The 21,230-nt window shown below is 38.6% G+C and overlaps 2 protein-coding genes and 2 long non-coding RNA genes across 10 annotated transcripts; 3 read left to right on the forward strand and 1 right to left on the reverse strand.

The window, feature by feature from the left end:
• The first annotated feature begins 4,852 nt into the window (after positions 1-4,852).
• LOC133712733 (uncharacterized) lies at positions 4,853-12,795 on the forward strand. Its single transcript, XR_009847580.1, has 3 exons — positions 4,853-5,377; positions 6,053-6,128; positions 12,567-12,795. It is a non-coding gene; the product is annotated as an uncharacterized LOC133712733 (long non-coding RNA).
• On the forward strand, positions 7,024-11,681 carry LOC133712708 (uncharacterized). 7 transcript variants are annotated; one of them, XR_009847572.1, is made up of 6 exons: positions 7,024-8,793; positions 9,251-9,379; positions 9,487-9,585; positions 9,947-10,080; positions 10,430-11,203; positions 11,361-11,681. It is a non-coding gene; the product is annotated as an uncharacterized LOC133712708 (long non-coding RNA). The 7 variants fall into 7 exon arrangements; XR_009847558.1 differs by having other exon boundaries at positions 11,054-11,203; XR_009847560.1 differs by having other exon boundaries at positions 7,024-8,527; positions 8,705-8,793; positions 9,947-11,203.
• A 1,647-nt stretch (positions 12,796-14,442) lies between the features above and the next one.
• LOC133712739 (uncharacterized) lies at positions 14,443-18,781 on the forward strand. The gene is made up of 16 exons (XM_062138840.1): positions 14,443-14,607; positions 14,699-14,748; positions 14,977-15,037; positions 15,156-15,251; positions 15,333-15,482; positions 15,767-15,898; positions 16,208-16,335; positions 16,708-16,750; positions 16,830-16,913; positions 17,168-17,209; positions 17,406-17,476; positions 17,558-17,611; positions 17,733-17,838; positions 17,963-18,031; positions 18,173-18,316; positions 18,494-18,781. The coding sequence occupies exons 1-16, from the start codon at positions 14,470-14,472 to the stop codon at positions 18,599-18,601; spliced, it is 1,476 nt and encodes a 491-aa protein (XP_061994824.1). The 5' UTR covers positions 14,443-14,469; the 3' UTR covers positions 18,602-18,781.
• Positions 18,782-19,150: 369 nt separating this feature from the next.
• On the reverse strand, positions 19,151-21,021 carry LOC133712747 (uncharacterized). Its single transcript, XM_062138851.1, has 2 exons — positions 20,804-21,021; positions 19,151-19,832 (listed from the first exon to the last, which is right to left on the reverse strand). Exons 1-2 carry the CDS (start codon positions 20,955-20,957, stop codon positions 19,303-19,305), a joined length of 684 nt encoding a protein of 227 aa, XP_061994835.1. The 5' UTR covers positions 20,958-21,021; the 3' UTR covers positions 19,151-19,302.
• Positions 21,022-21,230: the final 209 nt, after the last annotated feature.

The following is a 21,230-nucleotide window of genomic DNA, read 5'->3' on the forward strand; positions in this document are numbered from 1 at the left end:
ATATATGCACAACTTGGGTACATTGTTTAACTAATGTGCCTAAACATGCCAACAAGCCATAATTGTCTTTACTTTTGAAATTTCCTACAGCTTCTGCATCTGCATATGCTGCTAAATCTAACAAATGTGCATATATATATATATATATATATATATATATATATATATATATTGTTATTGAGTACGTACACAATTATACGCTTTGTGTGTATGTTTGCCCTAGTATGTGATCTACTATCGTCCACATAGACTACATGAGACTCATTGACTACCAATAATGCGCAAATACTCATAATCAATTTGTATGATTATCTTTCTGCATTTAAATGTTAATCTATACGTTGTGTTCTTCCCAGGCTTCCACTTGCAATTGTTTTAATTTGTTAAGCGTTTTCATGATTGAATTATGTATTATTAAATAATAAAAAATGTTTCCACTTACGTGCCAAGAATGACCTTTTTGAGGAGAACTTTCTGTGTACCAAACTACCAACCATGTGCTTTCCTCCTATCCTTGAAAAAATGCATGTATTTATATGTTGTGTGCTGTTGTGCCTATGTGTTGTGTTTGAAACAATATTAGCTTAAGCTAATAATTGCATATATAGTTGAAAGTTGATTGTTCTCCTAAATTATGATCCAAGAACATCCATGCACACTGACTCAGTTAGAGATAAGATTGCTTTATCAAACTCTGAATTAATGCCATTTCTCTTGGTTTCTTACAACTTAATTCTTCTACGTACAGATTTATCCCTCCTCTTCTTATTGACTTGGATGTTTGTCCCGATTGATTTTTACTTTCATATGTCCGTGGTCTTTATGTAACAAAACTCAATCTTGCCGGATAACAAGTCGTCAAGTTCTTAATCTGATTTATAAATATATCACTCAGTAAAGTAATAACTACGCGATTAATTTAGATTCACAATCTGAGAACATACATAAAACGCGTAATTCAGTGTCTAACAATATATGTGTGTGTATACCCACCTGACCACCTCCCTGCCAACCAGGAGAAGGTGCAATGACAATAATCGATCATCTCCTACATGGCCTTACATTGGAACTCATGAAATTGTTCAGTTTTCAATTATGGCCTCGAAAATTGAATTCAAACACATGCTTGCATGCAGATACAGTATGCATATAACATTCTAGTAACTTTCAACCTAATTTTCACTAAGCTACGTACTGTTGTTTTCTTCTGTTTTTCAATTGTGGGATGCTTTAACTTATTGTCCCTTTTCATGCACGTCTAAAATAACCTAATTAACAACTTTTAATGAGCTAGGATAACTTGCAGAGAAGAAAAACACGAAAGCTTCGGGCACAACTCACCTCCAATCTGGGAATCTGATTGGAGCCAAACAGCGTTGAATTGATTGCTGGTGTTGCGGATTTTTAATCTGCGTGGTTTCTAAAGTTCTTGTTGTTGCTGGGTTTTGATCTGTTTAGGGTTGTTTATGGTTTTACTTTTGGTTTCCGGTTTTTGATTGTAGCAATCTTTGTTGGTTAGGGTTAGTTGGGCTGTTCTTTCTGTTCTTAAGCGTTGTTGGGCCTCCGGTAATTGTTTTTGGGTTCTCACAAAGACTGCTATTCATCATATCTGAACCAAAATGGCTACCCCTACACCTTTTATATATCAAGGAGACTTTTCTTTCTTGAATCCCAAATTCACTTCAAAACACTCGTGGAATTCAAGTACGCACATTTTACCATATGATCTAGACATCTAGTATGACTTATCACACGTCTTTAGATCATTATCGTTCTAGCAATTAAGTACATGTTAATGTCGGTCATGTTTTGTATAAAATACGATATTTTCATTATCAAAACCAAAATTCGACCCTATATACCTTGGATGTCAAGAGAAATCGCTTAAATCGTAATGTATGACCTTCAACATATATCCAATGACTCAGTAGTGGCATATGAAAAAAATTAAGACATGCTACAAGGGTTTAAAAAAGAAAATCTTGTTTAAGGAAAACTGAAATTGGGAGAGAATTGAGTCGTGCTTTCATTGATAATAAGGGTCTCTTTATATAGAGGATTACAAGCATAGAGATAGAGTTGTACATGGAAACATAATCGTACATTGATTGGATATCTCCTAAGAATATCTCTAATATAAACCCTATTTCAACTAGAGCAAGTAACCTCGAGTTTGGGCCAGACACATATTCTGGATTTACTTGAACACTCCCCCTTGTGTCGCCCAAACGTGGTGCTCCTCTCGTTGCCTCATTAAAAACCTTGCCGAGTAACAAAAACCCAGTGGGACAAAAATAACCTCGATCGAAGGGGAAAAAGAGCACAACACACCCTTCACGTTTCGAGACCATACATGTAGACATCTCCCCCTGATGTCTGCATCTCCCCCTAATGACTACGGTCATTGGAGTTTGGATAACTTCAGCAAACGATGCTACTAACATGTTTCTCGAAAGTGGAATTTAGGCGATGACTTAGTGAGCAAGCCTGCCACACTGTCCTCGGATCAAACCTAATTCACTTTGATCTTGAGGAGAGTCTGTTGTTGCTGATTATGCTTGGTGTTGTCGCTTTTGATGTAGCCTTGCTTCATTTGTTCAAAACAAGCAGCATTGTCCTAAATGCTTGTAGGCTCATCTGTGGTAGACTTCAAACCACACTTGTTTCGAACATGTGTAATTATGGATCCAATCCATATATATTCACGAACCATTTTGTGAAGAGCAATAATCTCTGCACTGTTCGAAGATATAGCGACTAGGGTCTATTTCTGTAGACCTCCAAGATATCACGGTCTTTACCCATGGTGAACACTTAACCAGTTTGGGAATGACCTTTGTGTGGGTCAGAGAGATACCCAATATCAGCAAAACCTTCCAAAACACATGTCGTTTTGGGATGGGGATAGAGGACGCAGGCTAGTGTTGGCGGCGTTCCTGGTGTGTGATGGGTCCGAATCCAGTATCTCTCTGTAGGGATAAAGCATGCCCATATCAATCGTACATCTCAAGTCCGAAAGATACCTTTTACACCAATCCAATGGTATCGCGTTGGCGCACAGCTATACCTTAGCTAACAAGTTCACAACATATGAGATGTCCGGTCTTGTGCATTGGGATAAGTACAATTAATAATGCGCCAATTGTACTAAGTAAGACACTTCTGCCTCTAGCACATCTTCGTCATCATCCTTTCGACGAAGAGGATCCTTTTCAGGATCAAGAATACGGACGATCATGGGGGTGCTTGAAGGTTTGACCTTGTCAAAATGCCTAAGCATCTATCAACACGATGCTCAAGTTCCAAACCGAGACATAATCGTGTTCTCCCAAAATCCTTCATCTCAAACTCGGATTTCTAGTGTTCAGTGGTTTCCCTTAACTCTTTAAGGGCTTCTAATGAAGATCATGTCCAACATGAACCGCGATAGAATCCGAAACTTGTTATGGAAATGCGTGGGCATATCCCTTCCCAATCAAGTAGTCATCTTTGTGAGCGTTTCAACCTCTTTGTAAAACGCGCTCCGTGGTCTAGAGCCACTTGACTTGGGTAAATGAAGTTCACCATGAACCTTCATGTACATTCCGTATCTAGATCCCTATAGAGATACGTAGTGACCACATTTGTAAGCTGCATGATCAGTTATTTGGAAACTACCAAACTGACAAGGTAGTGGAGTGTAGTGACATCCATTACGAGAGAGTATGTCTCATCGTAGTCGATTCTAGGGCGTTTTGTGAGAAGCCTTGCGCCATAAGGCGAGATTGCCATCTCTTTTTCTCATCACGCTTTCTAACGAAGACTCATTAGTCAATAGGTTTTATGTCAGGAGGTTTTGGCATTACTGGCTCAGAAAACCTTCCTCTTCGTTAGAGAATCCATCTTAACCTGGATCGCATCTTTCCATTTAGGCCAAATCTCTCTACGTTGGCATTCATTCATCAACGGAGCGTGGTTCGATGTCATCAGACTCAACAAACTCATGCTCAACTACATCATCAATCATGATGAAGTTTCTATCCCACGTCTCATGTACACTAGTGTAAGTTTCATAGAGCTAGCTCTATATTCTCAGGAATAGGTTCTGACGTTGAGGCGTCCCCCAATGATAACCATAACCCGGAAGATACTCATGAGACGGATTTTGAGTGTCGATGATCAAAGGATTGAAATGTGCCAAAGTATCATTTGAACCCACGGGCCTCCCACGCATCCTAGCTGGGGCCATGGCCTATAACGCCAGAGTGCCACTCTCATTGGCGTTGGCGCCATGCCTACCTCCGTGTAGGGTGGCGCTACGTCCTCTCATAGGGACATCCATCCTTACAGGCATGTTTGCAGCATATTTGTGTGATCTCGTCACTTTAATGGGGATCAAGATGAGACATAGTGAGGACAGACCACGACAATTCCTGTCGTTCCTGCTGAACATCTGTGTTCTTATCTGTAATACCTGAAAAATTCAAGTTAATTTCCGATGACGTTTTGGAAATGATTTCGTGGTCGTGGACACGAGTACGAATCTTAGAGGAGTGTGGAATTAGTTCGAGCGATTTTATTTTGAAAACTGAACGTTTTAGGGGGGTCAAAGGAGTTGACTTTTTATACATTGGGAAATTGGGAAAACTTCCTTCATGAAAGTTGTAGAGCGCGTCGATACGAGTTCGTGGACATATGGAACGTAATATTCGGAGTTCGTATGAATAAGTTACGAATATTTGAAAATTGGGATTTTCTATAAATATGAAAAAAAATCCGAATATTGCAAATGAGGACAGAATTTCTGGAACTCCAGAAATTTCTCCCCATTTCTCTCCCGAGCCCAGCCGCGACCCCCTCCCTTCGTCACCTTCGTTCTTCCTCATCCGGCCACCGATTGATGTGAAACAAAGTGGGTTTTTCTGGTCTCGACCCCCTTTACGAGTTTGTAGAAGAAATCGAAGTGAAATACGAGCTGTATGAGGCTCTACAAGGTCGAGAAGAGAGCCTCGTCGGAGACGAAATCGCTCTTCCCCACTTTTTCTGGGCTCTACTTTGTCTAGCCATATCTTCCTCTACAGGCCTCCGATCGACCTGATTCCAAAAGCAATTTTTCTCACCGTGAAGTTTTCTACAACTTTCCAGAAGACATCGACTTGAGATAACCATCGTGGTGGCCGCTAGAAGACCGAGAAGCCGCACAGCCGAGCTGGAAATCGTCTTCCTTCGCCACCTTGGTTCTCCCAGCTCCGGCCACTATAGCTCGAGTTCTTTGAGGGCTTTTCTAGCCCAGAGGAAGTAGAAGCTATCCCCAAGAAGGCTTGCAGCGATTTGATCCGGGGTGATCGAATTTTGAAGATTGGGAAACTAGGGTTCTTCGGGTTTCAAAACTTGCGAGGTAAAATTCTACTTTTTGGCTTATAATCTGACTTTGGTGTAGTTATGAAAAGTGAAATTGGAGTTGAGTTGAAGGACTTTGATGTTGGGAGTTTTGTCTAATTTTGACTTCGGATGGGTGGCTGTGCCGCCACTGTGATGGTGGTTTCCGGCGACCTCCGGACACCCCAAGGACAGTTTCTGTCCATTTTTGTGTTCTACGTGTCGATACGATCGTTTGCATATATAATTCATAATTTTTGGATATCGTATGATGAAGTTATGAATTTTTAAGTTTCGATCGATTTCGATCGTTAGATTTGTGATATGTGAAGTTAGGACCGTCAGATGGACTTGTAGTTTTGATACGATGATCTTATGACTGTCCCAGTGGCTTTGTGTGGTCATGGGCGAAGATCCGACCGTTGGATCTTCGTATAAATGCAAAACGGTGATTAGGGAGGCGATTCGTGAGAATCCGTCCGTCGGATTTTTGTATAAATTTGTGAAGATGTTAGTAAGGACGATTCAGGAAGATCTGACCGTTGGATCTTCGTGATGATTTTTGGGGGGTGATCCTAAAGGCGATCCGTGAGGATCCGACCGTTGGATCATCATTTAATTTCGATCCGACCGTTGGATTGTCGTTTGAGTATGTTTTTGAGCTATTGGCTAAGTTAAGGTCATGTGTGATTAGGTGATTGACGGTCTCCCTTGGGTGAACGATTTCGGTGTGTATTGTGTTGAATTGAAGACGCAGCGGGAATATCGAGGTGAGTAAATCGCACATGGTTCATTCACGAACCGAAATTCGGTGATTTTATTTAATTGAGAAATTGTGGAAATTGTTTTACGAAAATAAATATTTGTTTTAAATTATATGGACTTGATCGACTACGGTCCATAGGTAAGTAAAATGTATTTAAACTATAAAAATGAATTTCTAGATTTTATTGCATGTGAACTATAGTTGGTATTAGTGGTCACTCTTGTGTGGGTGACTACGTATATATATATTTACGTGGAATATATATTGGATGGTGTGATTTACTGAGTTATATTTTGAGCATTACCCTTGGAATATGTGATTTATCTTAGATGTTGTGTTGTCTATGATAATGGGTAATTGAGTAAAGTGCGATAGTTGAGTCGTTGAGATGAATTAAATGAGGAGTCGAGTGAATTGAGAAAAGCAGTCATTCGTAAGGTGAACCTTGGCCCAGGTGACACTTTACGATACAGTTAGAGCTCTAGTCTGTCTGCCATCATACTGCTTGGGGGATAAACGAGTTATCATATGCCCTTGGGTATGACATGACATACTGAATGGGGTGATTAATATAATTAATCATAAGCCTGTAAGTATGATATACTGAATGGGGTGATTAATCTAATTAATCATAAGCCTGTAAGTATAATATACTGCATGGGATGATTTATATAAATAAATCATAAGCCTGTGAGTATATATTGAGTAAACAGTTGTTTGTTTTTGAGTAGTCATGTTGAGATGTGAGTTGATTGATGCTTGAAGTGACATTGTACACTTCAATTATTATGCAAAGAAAATACTTGAGTTAAATTTATGCATGAGTTGATTTGGTTACTTTAAATCGTGCAATCCTTTCATTTACTCATACGAGCTTTGCAAAAAGCTTACCGGCACTACTAGAAATCTGTTCATAGACATCGCATGTTTTAAATCGGTCAGACTTGCCCACGATGTAAAAAAGTAATCTAACATCGTTTTACGAAAATACCGATTTAAATGTATGTCATTAACACCAGTTCTTAAAATGACCGGTGTTAAAAGTTTAGTTCGAAAATTTGCGGGAACCTATTTTTGCAAAAAAACGCTAAGTTTTTAAGTGAAATGAAGAAGCGGGGACTAAAACTCAAAACTTTCACACTTAGAAAAAAAATTGCGCCCAAATAGAAACAGATGGAAAACCCTAATGTTACTCTCCCTCGACCTCCTTCATTCTGAACTCCTCCCAAACTAGATCTCCTCCCAAACTCGACCTCCATTCTGGACCCTAAGCTCACTCGAACTCGCCGCCATTCTGGAGCTCCTCATTGCTTCCTTCATCTCCCTCTCTCTCCCTCCCTAGTTTCACAGGTAGCTAGCTCACACAAATCGAGCCATGGCTCCTCCCAGTATTCTCAGTCCTCCCGAGTTCCACAAACCCTCACCCACCACCACCGCTCCGCGCGCCACCCCAACCCAAATCCAAACCCACCACCGGCGAATCCTTCGTGGACCTGATGGTGGCGAATTTCAACGACGTCGGAACCAAGCACGACCTCCCAATGGGCCTGACGGAGAACGACTCTGCCACGTTTCTCTCCACCGGCAACCCCTGCCTCGATCTCTTCTTCCACGTCATCCCAAACACTCCAGGCGACTACCTCACGTCCTCACCGATGGGACTCCAATGGTGGCCAGTGTCGTGTCACTGGATTCTTCCTTTATCGCAATCACTTCATCTTCTTCACCTTCATATTCTTCTTCGTTTTTAACGAAACTAAGGCACGCGCCGAGTCTGTGACTTTGTTTTGCAGTCACGCCCTTGAGTGGGAAGAAGCACATGGCTCACACAATTGCTCACATCACTCTCGGCCTCACTCAGATTTCTTCTGTCTTTGAAGCCCCAAAGGTTTTGCTCTGCTCCGTTTCGCTGAAATATTTGGAATTTTAAAATTGCTTGGCATGTATGTGTTATTTGTATAGAGATTTTGTTATCTGGATTAGTTTTTGGTGTTAATTTTAGGAAAATAAAAATCTGATCTAGAACTACTTTGTAGTTGTTCATGATTGCTCTTATTAGTTGTTTGATTGATCTTGAGCTTTATATATGTAAAGGATCGATCTATTTTGATGTGGTGATTCGATTTTTGTGTTTATGTGATTAACTTTTGTGGAATTGAAGCTATACATAATATGTGAGCAATTTGATTTGATTGTAACTGGATTTCGTTGTGTGATGTATTGATTTGATTGTGATTTATGAAGCTCACTAGCAGAAGAGGCCTCAAACATTGCTTCCTTATATAGTGATGTTCTACAGGTAGAGGTTCTGGGCTGTTGGTTGGGCTGATTGGGAAAAGGTGAAGTTTTCAAAGGTTGAATTGCTCCCAAAAGGCTTGGAAATCCGGACTGAAGTTTTCAAAGGTGAACTTTTTTATTTTTTGCGTATCTTGAACGAGGTTGAGTATGTTATACTGTTTCCACTCAATATTTGGAGTGCGAAATCTTGCCAATGTTCTCACACCTGGTTCATTTTAGCTTTACTATTGCCATTTTGGTGGGCCATACTTGTAATTTTTATGTTGATTGAGTTATATCTAGTATTGCTATGTGCTTGCTTCCTCGAAGGCTTGGAAATCCGGTTTCAATTGCTCGCAATAGGATTGGAAATCTGGTTTCTTTCACAGAAGGTATGGCCTTCAGCAATATTAGTTGCTCTGTTTTTTATTTTCCTCCAGTTCAATATTGCATGTAAAATCCTTTTCTGAACTCAACCATGCTTTGTTCTTTATTTATTCAACTCTTAAACTAAGGAGATATATCATTTGTGTTTATCTACTGGATGTGTGGTTGTAAATAGCATCATGGTCTCGGAGTTTACTGCATGATTATTTTTATTTGTTGTAAATAGGATCATGGTCTGAAAGTTACACATTTTGTTGAAAGAAGTTATTGTGCGTTTGTACTATTCTAACTTGCATCAGTTAGGATTACGAGGTTTAGGGAAATTGATATCAAAGAGGTGCCAACTTTTGCAAAAGGATCAGATTTCTCATTATTCATTGCACATGCTGAGATTAGTATAAACCTTGTGAGTGTGCTATTTCACTTTGTTCTCGATGATTGATGATATGTTTAAACTTACAGATTTTCCTCTGCTGAACTTGCTACGAGGACTGGTATAATCTAGGTGGTTTTCAGGTAGGAGGTGGGATCAATTCAGATAATTCTTTGCAATACATAGAAGAAGGGGCTACCCACGTCATTGTCACTTCTGTGAGTTCTGTTTTTCTCCTCTTCTAAAATTGAAAAACCATGTATATTTCTTAGAACAATTAATATCAGGAAAACATTTTCTAAAACTTGTCATGGTTTTCTTGCAGTATGTATTTAATAATGGGCAAAACCTTGAAAGGCTTAAAGATCTTGTTCGTGTTGTTGGAAAAGAAAGGCTTGTTTTAGACCTTAGCTGTAGAAAGAGGGTATGAAGTTATCCAGAATTATACGTCTTATGTCCTTCATTTGTTCACTTTCTTTACGAGGCTAAGCAGTCTCATTAGACTACGTATTCTTGAGCAGTTTTAATTATTGCCTTTGAAATATCAGTTTATTAAAACTCAGATCATATTATGAATGCTAGAACACAGTGGACGAGTTTTGCAGCAAGCTACTGGAACTATTGTATTTTTTTTTTTAAGCATTTTCAAGTACCATGTTTAATATATAATAGGCTTTTGTGCTTTAGCCTAATAAGCAACTGTCACACATTCGCCATCTCATTAATTTATTCAAGCCCCTCTTTTATTCGTTGGCCTTAATGTGTATCTGGTCTTTTATGTGCAGGAAGGTAAATATGCAATTGTCACAGATAGATGGCAAAAGTTCAGTGACGTGTATCTTGACAAGGAAATATTAGACTTCATTGCCAAGTATGCAGACGAGTTTCTGGTACATGGTGTCGATGTGGAAGGGAAAAAGTAAGTCATTTTTATTGCCATACATGTTTCTTTACACAATACATATGCTTACATAAGTGCGGCAGAAATATAGATATTTAAATAAATGCTCATGAAAACCATTTCCTTGTGCGAGTCTTTTTTTATATTTTGTCTGTTTCTTTATATGGTCACACTCTTTTTGTTGTTATCAAGAAAACATATTTTACCAATAAATTAGAATAGTTGAGGAAATTTGGTGGATTCCCGAATTATAAATTACTACTGATTTTACTACTGTTCAGAACATAGTGTATATGTTCTTTGGTTTACCAAGAGTCGAAGTAGTTTAGATTGAAAAGATTTGGCTTATTGCTGCTTTTTCCGTTAGTTTTAGGCAGTGTTTGGTGAGACTTCTTCTGATAATCAACTAGCAGAAGAACATATGTATAGCTGGTTTGACTTTTGAAGATGATCCAGTCGATAAAAGTGAAAAGCTGGAACGAGATGGGAAACAATGGGTTGATATGTGCTCTTCAAGGTGTTATGTACCCAGAGTGCATGATAATGTCCTGCTGCAAAAGTGGCTATGTGAGAATAATACAAAACGTTTTCTTTAGCATAATTTACCCCAACCTAACACTGGCTGACCTGAATAAAGAACTGTTCAGTAATTGGTGCTAGGGTAGGTATTCACAATCTGGTCAGTTCAAGTGTGTTTATTATACAAATAAATAAAAGCACATTTATGTAGATTATGTTAAATTTCTACTTGTTTCTGACTATATCAGGAGCTCAGTTAAGGCCCTGGAAGTCTCTCATTTTGCTAGTTACTGATGTCACTGAAAACATGTGCATATAAGTATACCATTTTTCTTGTGCTCCTTGAATCCTGTTTTCTTTTTCTTTTTCTTTTTATGGAGAAGAGTGCTCCTTGAATCCTTAAGCCTGATACTCTTAACTTTCATTTTATCTTGTGCTTTACAGATTATGAAAATAATGTTTCTGAATACAGGGTTTGTGCATCTGGCTTCTGTTATCCTTATTCTTATCTTTTCCCATCAAGTTCTTTATATGGGCAGTTTTATCAACCATGATACATATGGAGCTCCCACACATAAATGTCTTCTCTAAGATTGATTTGATACAAAACTATGGAAGCTAGGTAATGGCTGCAGCTGTCTTCCCTTTTTTTTCTTTTTCCCTTTGCTTACACATGACTTGCAATGTAACTGTGTGGAAAGGTGATATGGGATTATGGGGTTTTGCTGCATTTGGAAAACGAGTTTGCTTGCAATTTCATGTCTTTGCTTTTGACACAGGTACTTGCATGAACTTCTTACTCAAAGAGATGAATTTGACACCATTGCTTTGTTGATCCGGCATCTACATATAATTGTCAAAGAGACGACTTTGTACGTATTGAAGTGGCTGATTATATACAGAGTTTGGCTACCAACATGATTTTGAGTAAGACTAGTTTTTGCTTTGAAGCAAAGTTTGGTGTTGAACTTTTGTAGTTGGTTGCTAATATGTTTATAGGCTAGCCTTTGTAGGTTTTGGGGTTTTATTTTGTGAATTATGTAGAATCATGAATGAAGATGAGAAAATTAATGGAAAGCCCCAATTTTTGAATGATGAGAATGTATTTCAAAATATTTTCCCACCACCAGCAGCTAGATGATTATTTGCACATCATTCTTATATATATGAACTGATGTATATAAATGGGGAACAAAACAATAATGACAGAAAATGATGTCAATTCAGAGATTAGAAATCAGTACCTAAAACTGGACTGATGTCTCATGAATATCAACATATCGAAATGTCACCCCAAAATCGATGTACACAAAATCAATGCACATCGATATCTAAACACCAGACCGTTATCTAGTGTCAACGTACAAATCAGCTGTTATAAAGTAAACCGATTTACCATGAAATACAGGACATCGGTTTTGAAAAATAGAAATGATGTCTACAAAACTACTAGACATCGTTTCAACTAACGAAAAGCGATGTTCCTAGTAACATAAAACATCATTCTTAATAGATTAACTGATGTTGCCTAAAGGTACATACATCGTTCTCTGGAGAATAAGACGGCAAGATGCACGTAAAAATGGACACGAACAAACAAATTTTTTTAGAGACTGATGTCTACGAGTGTATTAGACATCATTTCTGAAATTGTAATCGATTTAAATGTTCACTTAGGTATTGTTCGAGATATACTTTATTAAGCATAAAATGTGAAAATATGAAGAATTAGACATACCTAACATACAAAAATATGATGATTAAAACGATTATACATCGATTTGTTTTTTAGAATTGATGTTGGTTGTTGTCTGGGACATCGGTTAAAAACGCGCTTATACTGATGTCTATATCTTTCTCTACACCCACTAAGACATCGGTCGAAAATTAGTTTAACATCGGTTCTGGGCCGATGTCTATGAACAAAATTCTAGTAGTGCGGGTTTGTATTGTTGCAATCCCGGTACACTATTCAAACGGTGTAGCGGGTAATCCTGCAGGTCAGGAGAATCAGGGCGGTGATCGAGCGGGTTAGAGTATTTGTTATAGTTTTACAGCATTTGTAATAGTGAGGTGAGTTAAGCTCATTGAGCCTTACAATTTGATTTGGTGAGAGTGTGTTGTAATAATTAACTTGAGGATTTGATTTATTGTAATATTGAGAGGTGTGAAGTGTGGTTGTTTGTGAGAAAAAAATTCAGGACGTTTATTCTATTAAGTTGTATAATTCATGTTTCGGATTTTAATTGTATTTAAAATTCGGGGCGTGACATTATCTCCCCCTAACGACGGGAAGACTGTCTCATCAAAGTGACATCCGCAAAGCTAGCGGTAAGGAGATCGCCTTGTAAGGGCATTAAGTGGCGGACGATTGTTGGAGTCTCAAATCCAACATAGTTGCCCATTTGTCTGTGAGGACCTATCATAGAGCGCTGTGGCGGCGCAATTAGCACATAAATGACACACTCAAATATGCGTAAGTACGATACTTGTACCCAGTCACTAGCTGTAACGCAGAGGTAGATTGAGTGGCGGTGGATCGTAGACGAATTAGCATAGCTGCATGCGATATTGCATCACCCCAAGCGGATATGAGGAGATTGGTGCGCATTACCAATGTCCGGACTACCATCGTAGTCGTTTCCGCAAGACCGTTTGGGTGTGTTCGTGGGAATATGATGATCAACATCAGTCCCAATACAATAACCATCGAAAGTTTTCGATGTAAACTCTCTAGCATCGTCAAGTTCAATTGACGGAATTAGGATGATCCAGAGAGTAAGCCCGTTGTCATATGATATCTGCCAGGAGTGTAGCATAAGCAGCATTTACAAGTGGACAATGGCACAACACGTGACCAGCGTGTTTGCGTGTCAACCAACATCATGAGATATTTAAACGTCCACAAGTTGGTTGAACTAGTCCACGGATTCTATGTAAGAACATAATGAGTATTTTCATATCCTTTGCATAGGACGGTCTCAGTCCTAATTTTCCTAAGGAACGGCTTTTGTAAAATGAGTGAGAGGCTTTAGAAGCAACCAATGAGAATTTTGGTTAGGCCTGAGCGTCTGAAACGCTATTTGAAGCAAGTTGGTGATTGCAGCATCACCTGGGGCACCATCACCATGATGGACGCCATCCATGGCGTTATGGATGAGGACTACGCTAGCCCTAGGCTGGTGGTGGACGGAGGCGGTGCCCTAGGCAGCAGCGTCGGTCACACTTAATCCTTGAATCAACTTTTGATTCATGCCGGGAACTAAGATCCAAGAAGCCAAAAAAAAAAAAAAAGGCCCAGAGGAAGAAAGAAGGCTCAGCCCAGAGAAGAAGAAGGCTGACCCGGCCCACTGACGTCCCTGGGTGGGATCGAGAGCTTCAAGGTAGGGGTTGGTGGTTGTTAGGGTTTGAAGGCTACGATTTTAGAGTTTCAGGGTTAGGGCTTCGTGCTGATAACGTGTTTAAGGAAAACTGAAATTGGGAGAGAATTGAGTCGTGCTTTCATTAATAATAGAGGTATCTTTATATAGAGGATTACAAACATAGAGATAGAGTTGTACATGGAAACATAATCGTACATTGATTGGATATCTCCTAAGATTCTCCTGAGAATATCTCTAATATAAACCCTATTTCAACTAGAGCAAGTAACCTCGAGTTTGGGCCAGACACATATTCTGGATTTACTTGAACAAATCTTTTTTTTTTTCTTTTTCTTTTTTTGGTTTGGGGCACAAATTTGATGAACCGAAGGTTGATGAGAGACGTTAATGAGCTCAGAAATGGGCCTGTGCCTAGGCCCAAATATCCCGGATCCGACCCATTTTCATCATATAAATAAGTTGCAGCTTTGTTTTTGACCCGAATTAAGAAGCAGCAGCCATTTCCATGGCTTCGTCATCATCGCTGACTCCTCCTCCGGTCCCGATCGAACTCCACCTCCGCAACCGCGAAAAGCTCCTCAACTCTATTCGCCACCATCTCTCTCAGTCCTCTCGGCCCCTCCATGGCTTCGTCTTGCTCCAAGTAATCACGCTCTTTCTTCTACTTAATTCATTTCGATTATTTTATTCACACAAAATCAAATTTGATTTTGATTTCTGTAAATTTGTTCTAGGGAGGCGAGGAACAAAATCGCTACGATACTGATCACGTCGATGTCTTCAGGTACTCAATAGCTCGAATTATTGATGTGTATATTTCTTGTTTTGATTGATTGGATGGATTTTGCTAATGTTAGTAGCCACTAAGTTTAACCTGGAGAAATAGGAATCATTTGTATAATCGATACGGTAAAAACCTTGGTTAACATCATTGTGAAGGTGCTTGCCAACTTTCACTGTGTTCTTTTAAAGATGAGTTTATTTTCTAAATGATGTTTGATTTTGTTTATAGGCAGGAGAGTTACTTTGCGTACTTGTTTGGAGTAAGAGAGCCTGGTTTCTATGGTGCTATAGTAAGTATATATCTGCAAAATTTTATGTATTAGTCGGGGTGTTATTTCTTGTCGAGTGGAGTTTTGAGCTGAAGTGTTCTTATTCTGAACTGATCTTGTTGTACCTGTTTTCCCGAAGGACATTGCGACTGGGAAATCTATTCTGTTTTCTCCTAGATTACCTGCCGAGTATGCTGTTTGGTTGGGGGAGATAAAGCCGTTATCCTACTTTAAGGTGATTGGAGGTTTTGTTGTTTCTTTCTGTGTCAGTGTAATATGCTTACTCATCAGCTCATGTGATTGTTTTCATTTGCAGGAGAGATATATGGTTAGTGTGGCATGCTATACGGATGAGATCACGAAAGTTTTACAAGATGAATGGCAGGCATCTGGTAAACCTTTATTGTTTCTCTTGCATGGGCTCAACACTGACAGTGATAACTTCTCGAAACCAGCAGAGTTTCAGGTTTTTAATTCTCAGACTCCCTTCCTATTTCACAGAAGTTATTCATACTATCACAATATAACGATGTGTATGTTCAGGTGGTTAAGATTGGTTAGGGGAATGATAGGTGTTGTTACGTTGAACAAATAAAAAGATAAATAAATATATACATACATATAAATGCTTTAATGTAATATTTGTAATGCCTCACCGATATCATTACTGCATCACAGTGTGTATCTTCATATATAACATTTTCATAATTAGAATATTATATTGACTATGTCTTCTTAATCTTTATATAGGGGATTGATAACTTTGACACGGACTTGACTACCTTGCATCCGATTTTGACTGAATGCCGTGTTACAAAATCAGATCTGGAAATCGCCCTTATCCAGTTTGCCAATGATATAAGCTCTGAAGCTCATGTCGAGGTAACCTTTTATGAAATGTCTCTTTTGCCAAATATTTTATCCCAGATATTCTTTTTCTAAGCAGTAATTGTACATTCACATATATTATTGCATCTCATTCTTGAGAGTTATGTATCTAACTAATGGCAAAAACCAACTCAGTAAAGGGATAAGTGGTTCATTGTTGCGTGAACTTTTTTTGAACTTTTCAAAATCTTCTTGGTTTGGACTAGTTCTTATTATATCTGTAGAAAATTTCAGAAACTGAGCGGCTTGTTCTTAGTCCTGCTCTTGAATAATGAATTTCTTGCAATTTTTGTTTCTGACCAGGTCATGAGAAAAGTTAGGGCAGGCATGTATGAGTATCAGCTGGAAAGCATATTTCTTCACCACACCTACATGTATGGTGGCTGTAGACACTGCTCTTATACTTGTATTTGTGCTACTGGCGGAAATAGGTAAGCTGTTTTTAGCTGAAAGTTAACAGTTTATTTATTTATTTATTTATTTTCATAATGCTGCTTTAATAATCCACTGGTATAGTACACCACCTCTATTTCTCTATCATATTTTGTATGATATTCTAATTCCATTCATTTTAAAAGATACTTAATCACAACTACAAATACAGCCTTCTCAGATGTTATCTGTTTGTAATAATACTATATGGAAAGAGGTCATAGGCCTTTAAATTTGGTTGTGAGTTCTAACTATTAGTTCCGGTGTTAACACCTTTGTTTGATTTCACCATGAGTGTGAGTGTATTGATATTGACGTAAGTCAAACTGTAAATAAAAGGTTGACTGAAGTCTTATGTCTTGAAAATACAGTGCTGTTCTCCATTATGGGCATGCAGCAGCTCCAAATGACAGGGTAACATAGACTTTCTGCAGCTGAAGTTCTGAAGTACTTTGTTACCGTATCAAAATCATCATAACATCTTTTTTTGTAGACCCTGGAAGATGGAGATTTGGCATTGCTTGATATGGGAGCTGAATATAATTTTTATGGGTCTGACATAACTTGTTCCTACCCTGTGAGTATATATCTTTGCAATTGTACATTTATCTTGCTAGTGAACTTGAGATATTGCTATCTATTACTTCATTAGTGGGCCTAGACTTTTAAATTTATCAATTTATTCAATTTTAGATAGTTGTTGCCTGAGTCATCCCTTGTGACTTTTCAATTTTCCATTTATACAGATCTTTTATGGTGCTCTTGAATCTGACAGCATGTAATTATTTCCCCCCATTGTTTCTTAAAATTCTTTCAACTTTTTTTCTGCAGGTGAATGGAAAGTTTACCTCTGACCAATCCCTTATATACAACGTAAGTAATTGGTATTATGGTGTTGATCATATTATCAGTTTTTGTCTTGCTTTGTGTCTGGGTGCGCGGTCAGGCGCGTTTACATATTTAGGACTCTAGCCTGGTGTGAGGGTCTGCTTAGCATATCTTTATGTTTTTATCAGTTTTATGGTACACAGTTATTTTGTTTGTAATTATCAATTTATCATACTTGCAGGCTGTTCTTGATGCTCACAATGCTGTCATATCGGCACTGAAACCTGGAGTAAGCTGGGTCGATATGCATAAGTATGACTATATTAAACAAAAATTTTAAGCTTTTGGTAATGTGGTATACATTCTGATTCTGTTGCCTCCTTATGATTGCAGACTAGCAGAAAAGGTTATTCTTGACTCATTAAAGAGAGAGGGCATTCTAGATGGGTAACAATCTCATCTCAACTATGTAGTCTATTATATAATTTCTCAATTATGTACTCTATATATGATCACTTGCAAGTTGTCTCTAGTTTCAATTGTATCTGCTCATTGTGCTTGATTCTAGTAACGTAGACGATATGATGGTTGAACGACTGGGTGCTGTTTTCATGCCTCACGGGCTCGGACATTTGCTTGGTATTGACACTCATGATCCTGGTGGCTACTTGAAGGTACTTATCCTTGAGTTATCAGCTAGTCCTTTCTGGTTTTATCTTTCAGGAGACTTCAGATGTCAGTATTTAATGCTTTGTGGCATTTTTTCCTTGATTTAACAATCAATTGCATAATTTACAGGGACCGGAGAGGATAAAAGAACCTGGACTGAAGTCTTTGCGTACAACAAGACAAGTGCAAGAAGGGATGGTTAGTAATGAATATTCCTTGTGTTTCTTTTGCCATTCTTTGTATCCTTGTGGGTTTCCCTGAATGTTGTAAATGTTTAACTGTCCAATCTCTGGTTAAAATGATATTGCATTGATGCTTGTCTCGGGTGGTTGTATTTAGGTGATAACAGTGGAGCCTGGTTGCTACTTCATAGATGCTTTGTTGGTTCCAGCCATGGGAAGTCCAAATACTACAAAGTTTTTCAATCATGAAGCAGTTGGTAGATTTAAAGGTTTTGGTGGAGTTCGAATTGAAAGCGACGTGGTACTCCCTTTCTCTGAACTCTGATGATAGCCGTTTTGCAGCTTTGACCCATGTTTCTTTTCGCCTGGATCATATTCACTTGCATCTTAACCCTATGAGTCATCCTTTTAATAGCTTTGCATTTGTGATTTCACATATGTGACGATGCATCCTTATACATTATTCTGGGTTTTGTAGCTTATCACAGCCAATAGTTGTAAGAACATGACAAAGGTTCCTCGGGAAATAGGCGAGATTGAAGCAGTCATGGCAGGAGCACCATGGCCTCTTGACAAAGCCTCCTAATATTCAGGAAATAGTGGAGAAACAATTGGCTCGAGTTCCCCCCCCCCCCCCTCTCGATACAATAACAACAAGTCAAGTTGATGCTTCACCTCGAAGTCTTCCATTCGTCAAAGCAATAATAAATGTGATACTGGCTATGACATTACATTTTGGAAATCCTTCACGGTTTGCATCTCCAAATTTCTTGTTTTACTTTATTTTAGTTCACACAATCATGGGGGAAGAAACAGCACTATGTAGATTAATATCTAGTCGGAGCAAGCATTAAGAAAGAAAGGAAAGAAAAAAAAAAAAGCAGACAGATAAGAAAACCTAGAAGGAAACTCAGACCTGTCAATCGCATTGCAGAAATGCATGAGAAAATTATTATAGACACATCGATTGAAGATATATAGAAATGATCCCTGATGAAGTTGAAGATAACCAGTGCATCATACACAACAAAACACCAAATTCACAATTAAATACATGCAGATCAGATCCAAAGAAACAGAAGAAGAAAAGAGAACAATATTCTACAGAATATGTCAACAGCCAAAAGCAAAGTCATAGCATCAACAGAACCCAAGTTATATAAAACATGGCAGAATTAGAGTACACTCTGATTAAAGTTTCCCTCCACAAGCTACAATTTAACAAATTGTCGTTAATATTTTTGAATACCATAAAAGCATCCTCACTACCCTAGGTACATCCTCGCTCTAAATGGCTGGTTTCCAATAAAAGCAGCTGTACCGTTCAGGCATTGGGGGACCGCGGAATTTTTTTACAGGGCAATCCAAAGAATAGTGTGTACCGTTCTCTTTACAAAAGCAACAACTCATCTTCACAGGACGGCTGAGACCGGGGGTGCGACAATTTACAACCCCGCAGAGCTGACAAACCATTGCATATCCCTTTGGAGGAACATAACCCGGTGGATAGACTTTTGGAAGAAGATCACCTGCTTCCGCTTCCGCTTCCGCTTCAGCTTCAGCTTTAAGAAAATCAGAGAGAGGCGTGTTCTGAGGGAGTGCTCTCACAATGGGGTTACCCTTCTGACCAGAGGTGCTATTATTTGCAAACTCACACACTAGTTCAGCAGATTCAGAGTCAGACATGACGAGAGGGCGCTTTCTAGGGCTATCACCCTTATTGCCACAAAGATCACCCACTGGTTTAGATTCAGTGTTGTAAGGGCGCTTTCTGGTGCTGTGGTCATCGTTCTTCTTGTCTTCTAAATCAACAACACCTGGTCTCCATCATTTAGAACAAAAATAGTATCAGGATGGTGATGATGACAGAAACAAAATATGAGTAGCATGATTACATAGGATTGAATAACAATGATATCTCAAAAGAAACAAGAAGAAAAATGAAAATTCAGAAACACACACACACACATATATATATATATATAGAGCTAGTTGCAGAACAATGCAAAGAAAAGTATGTAGTGATGAGTAGAGGCACGAAGCTAAAATGACTACCTACCTACCTGGATATCAAGTGCCTACTTACCTTCGAAAACCAATTGAATTCTTTCAAAATTAAAACATTGGTACAAATTTACTCCAATTAATGGAGATTAGGCATCATCTACTAGGCATGGTATCCTACGCGGATATGAAATAGATACTATATATGCGAACCTCAATTAAATAATTAAGAAGTTAAGCATCTAAAGGCTCAAACTTAAATCCATGCATATAGACATATCTATTCAACCAAAGCCAAATCCTCCTTTTATGATCACAGGCTTCGCTAAAATTTAATTTGCCCAGAATACTCATAAACTTATAAAGGTGTAAAAGAGACCAAAAGGCCAGTATTACTTGAGGCGGGTGGGTACAGCTGCTAAATAGACATTTAGCCAAATTCTCAGCCACTAATTACCAACACAACAAAGTGGGTAATGAAGGTATATTTAGGTATGCAACTAAGTCTGTGAAGTTACATAAAAAAGGCACTTTTGCAAATAGAAAAGGCATGCACTCACCGCTTGAAACCTAGAACTATTTTCTTAAATTATATCCGATCAATAATAAAGAAAAAGCATGCAGTGATTTCAAATGAAAAAAATTACGAGCTAACCGCTGGAAACCCAAAACAACGGGTTTGATTAACCCAAGAACACAGGCACGAACCCTGAACAAAAATTTGCAACAAGAACCAGAAACAAAAATCAGAAGCAGTAAATGGAGTCTCGTTTGGGGACCTGACCTTCCTGCGAGAGATCTGACGATGATCCTGGTACCGTACTCATGGCGAAGAATTGGGGATTAGGGCTTGGTGAGAGCGTAAGAGATGAGGTTTTCGTTTCGGGATTTTCCCCTTTGTGGGGGCACGTGGGGAGGGAGAGAGCCTTATATCTCATAAGCTTCCTTACAGGGTCGAATTGGAATCAATCTGGGCTCATATAAATGGTGTCGAGTTGGAATCAACGTGGGCTTCTTCGCTATATATAAATGACCCCTCTACACACACTTGTCATTTTGGAATCACGTCCCAAAACATCTTGCCATTCTGTTTCTATAATGATTATTTCATTGATTGAACTCATTCCAAAACATTTATTACATATTCACCCGCTATATTCGAACTATAGTGGTAAAAACTATAGTGGTACATAGGATACACCAATTATATT

The sequence above is a fragment of the Rosa rugosa genome, chromosome 1 (genome assembly GCF_958449725.1).
Source record: "Rosa rugosa chromosome 1, drRosRugo1.1, whole genome shotgun sequence".
Classification (NCBI taxonomy): domain Eukaryota; kingdom Viridiplantae; phylum Streptophyta; class Magnoliopsida; order Rosales; family Rosaceae; genus Rosa; species Rosa rugosa.

Bases quoted from the DNA above. Each gene is read 5' to 3' on its own strand.
- LOC133712739 (XM_062138840.1), top strand. From the start codon at position 14,470: ATGGCTTCGTCATCATCGCTGACTCCTCCTCCGGTCCCGATCGAACTC. The intron at 17,210-17,405 runs GTAAGTAATTGG...TCATACTTGCAG, and splicing joins ACCAATCCCTTATATACAAC to GCTGTTCTTGATGCTCACAA. The intron at 18,317-18,493 runs GTACTCCCTTTC...TGGGTTTTGTAG, and splicing joins TTCGAATTGAAAGCGACGTG to CTTATCACAGCCAATAGTTG.
- LOC133712747 (XM_062138851.1), bottom strand. From the start codon at position 20,957: ATGAGATATAAGGCTCTCTCCCTCCCCACGTGCCCCCACAAAGGGGAA. The intron at 19,833-20,803 runs GTCAGGTCCCCA...GATGGAGACCAG, and splicing joins GTCAGATCTCTCGCAGGAAG to GTGTTGTTGATTTAGAAGAC.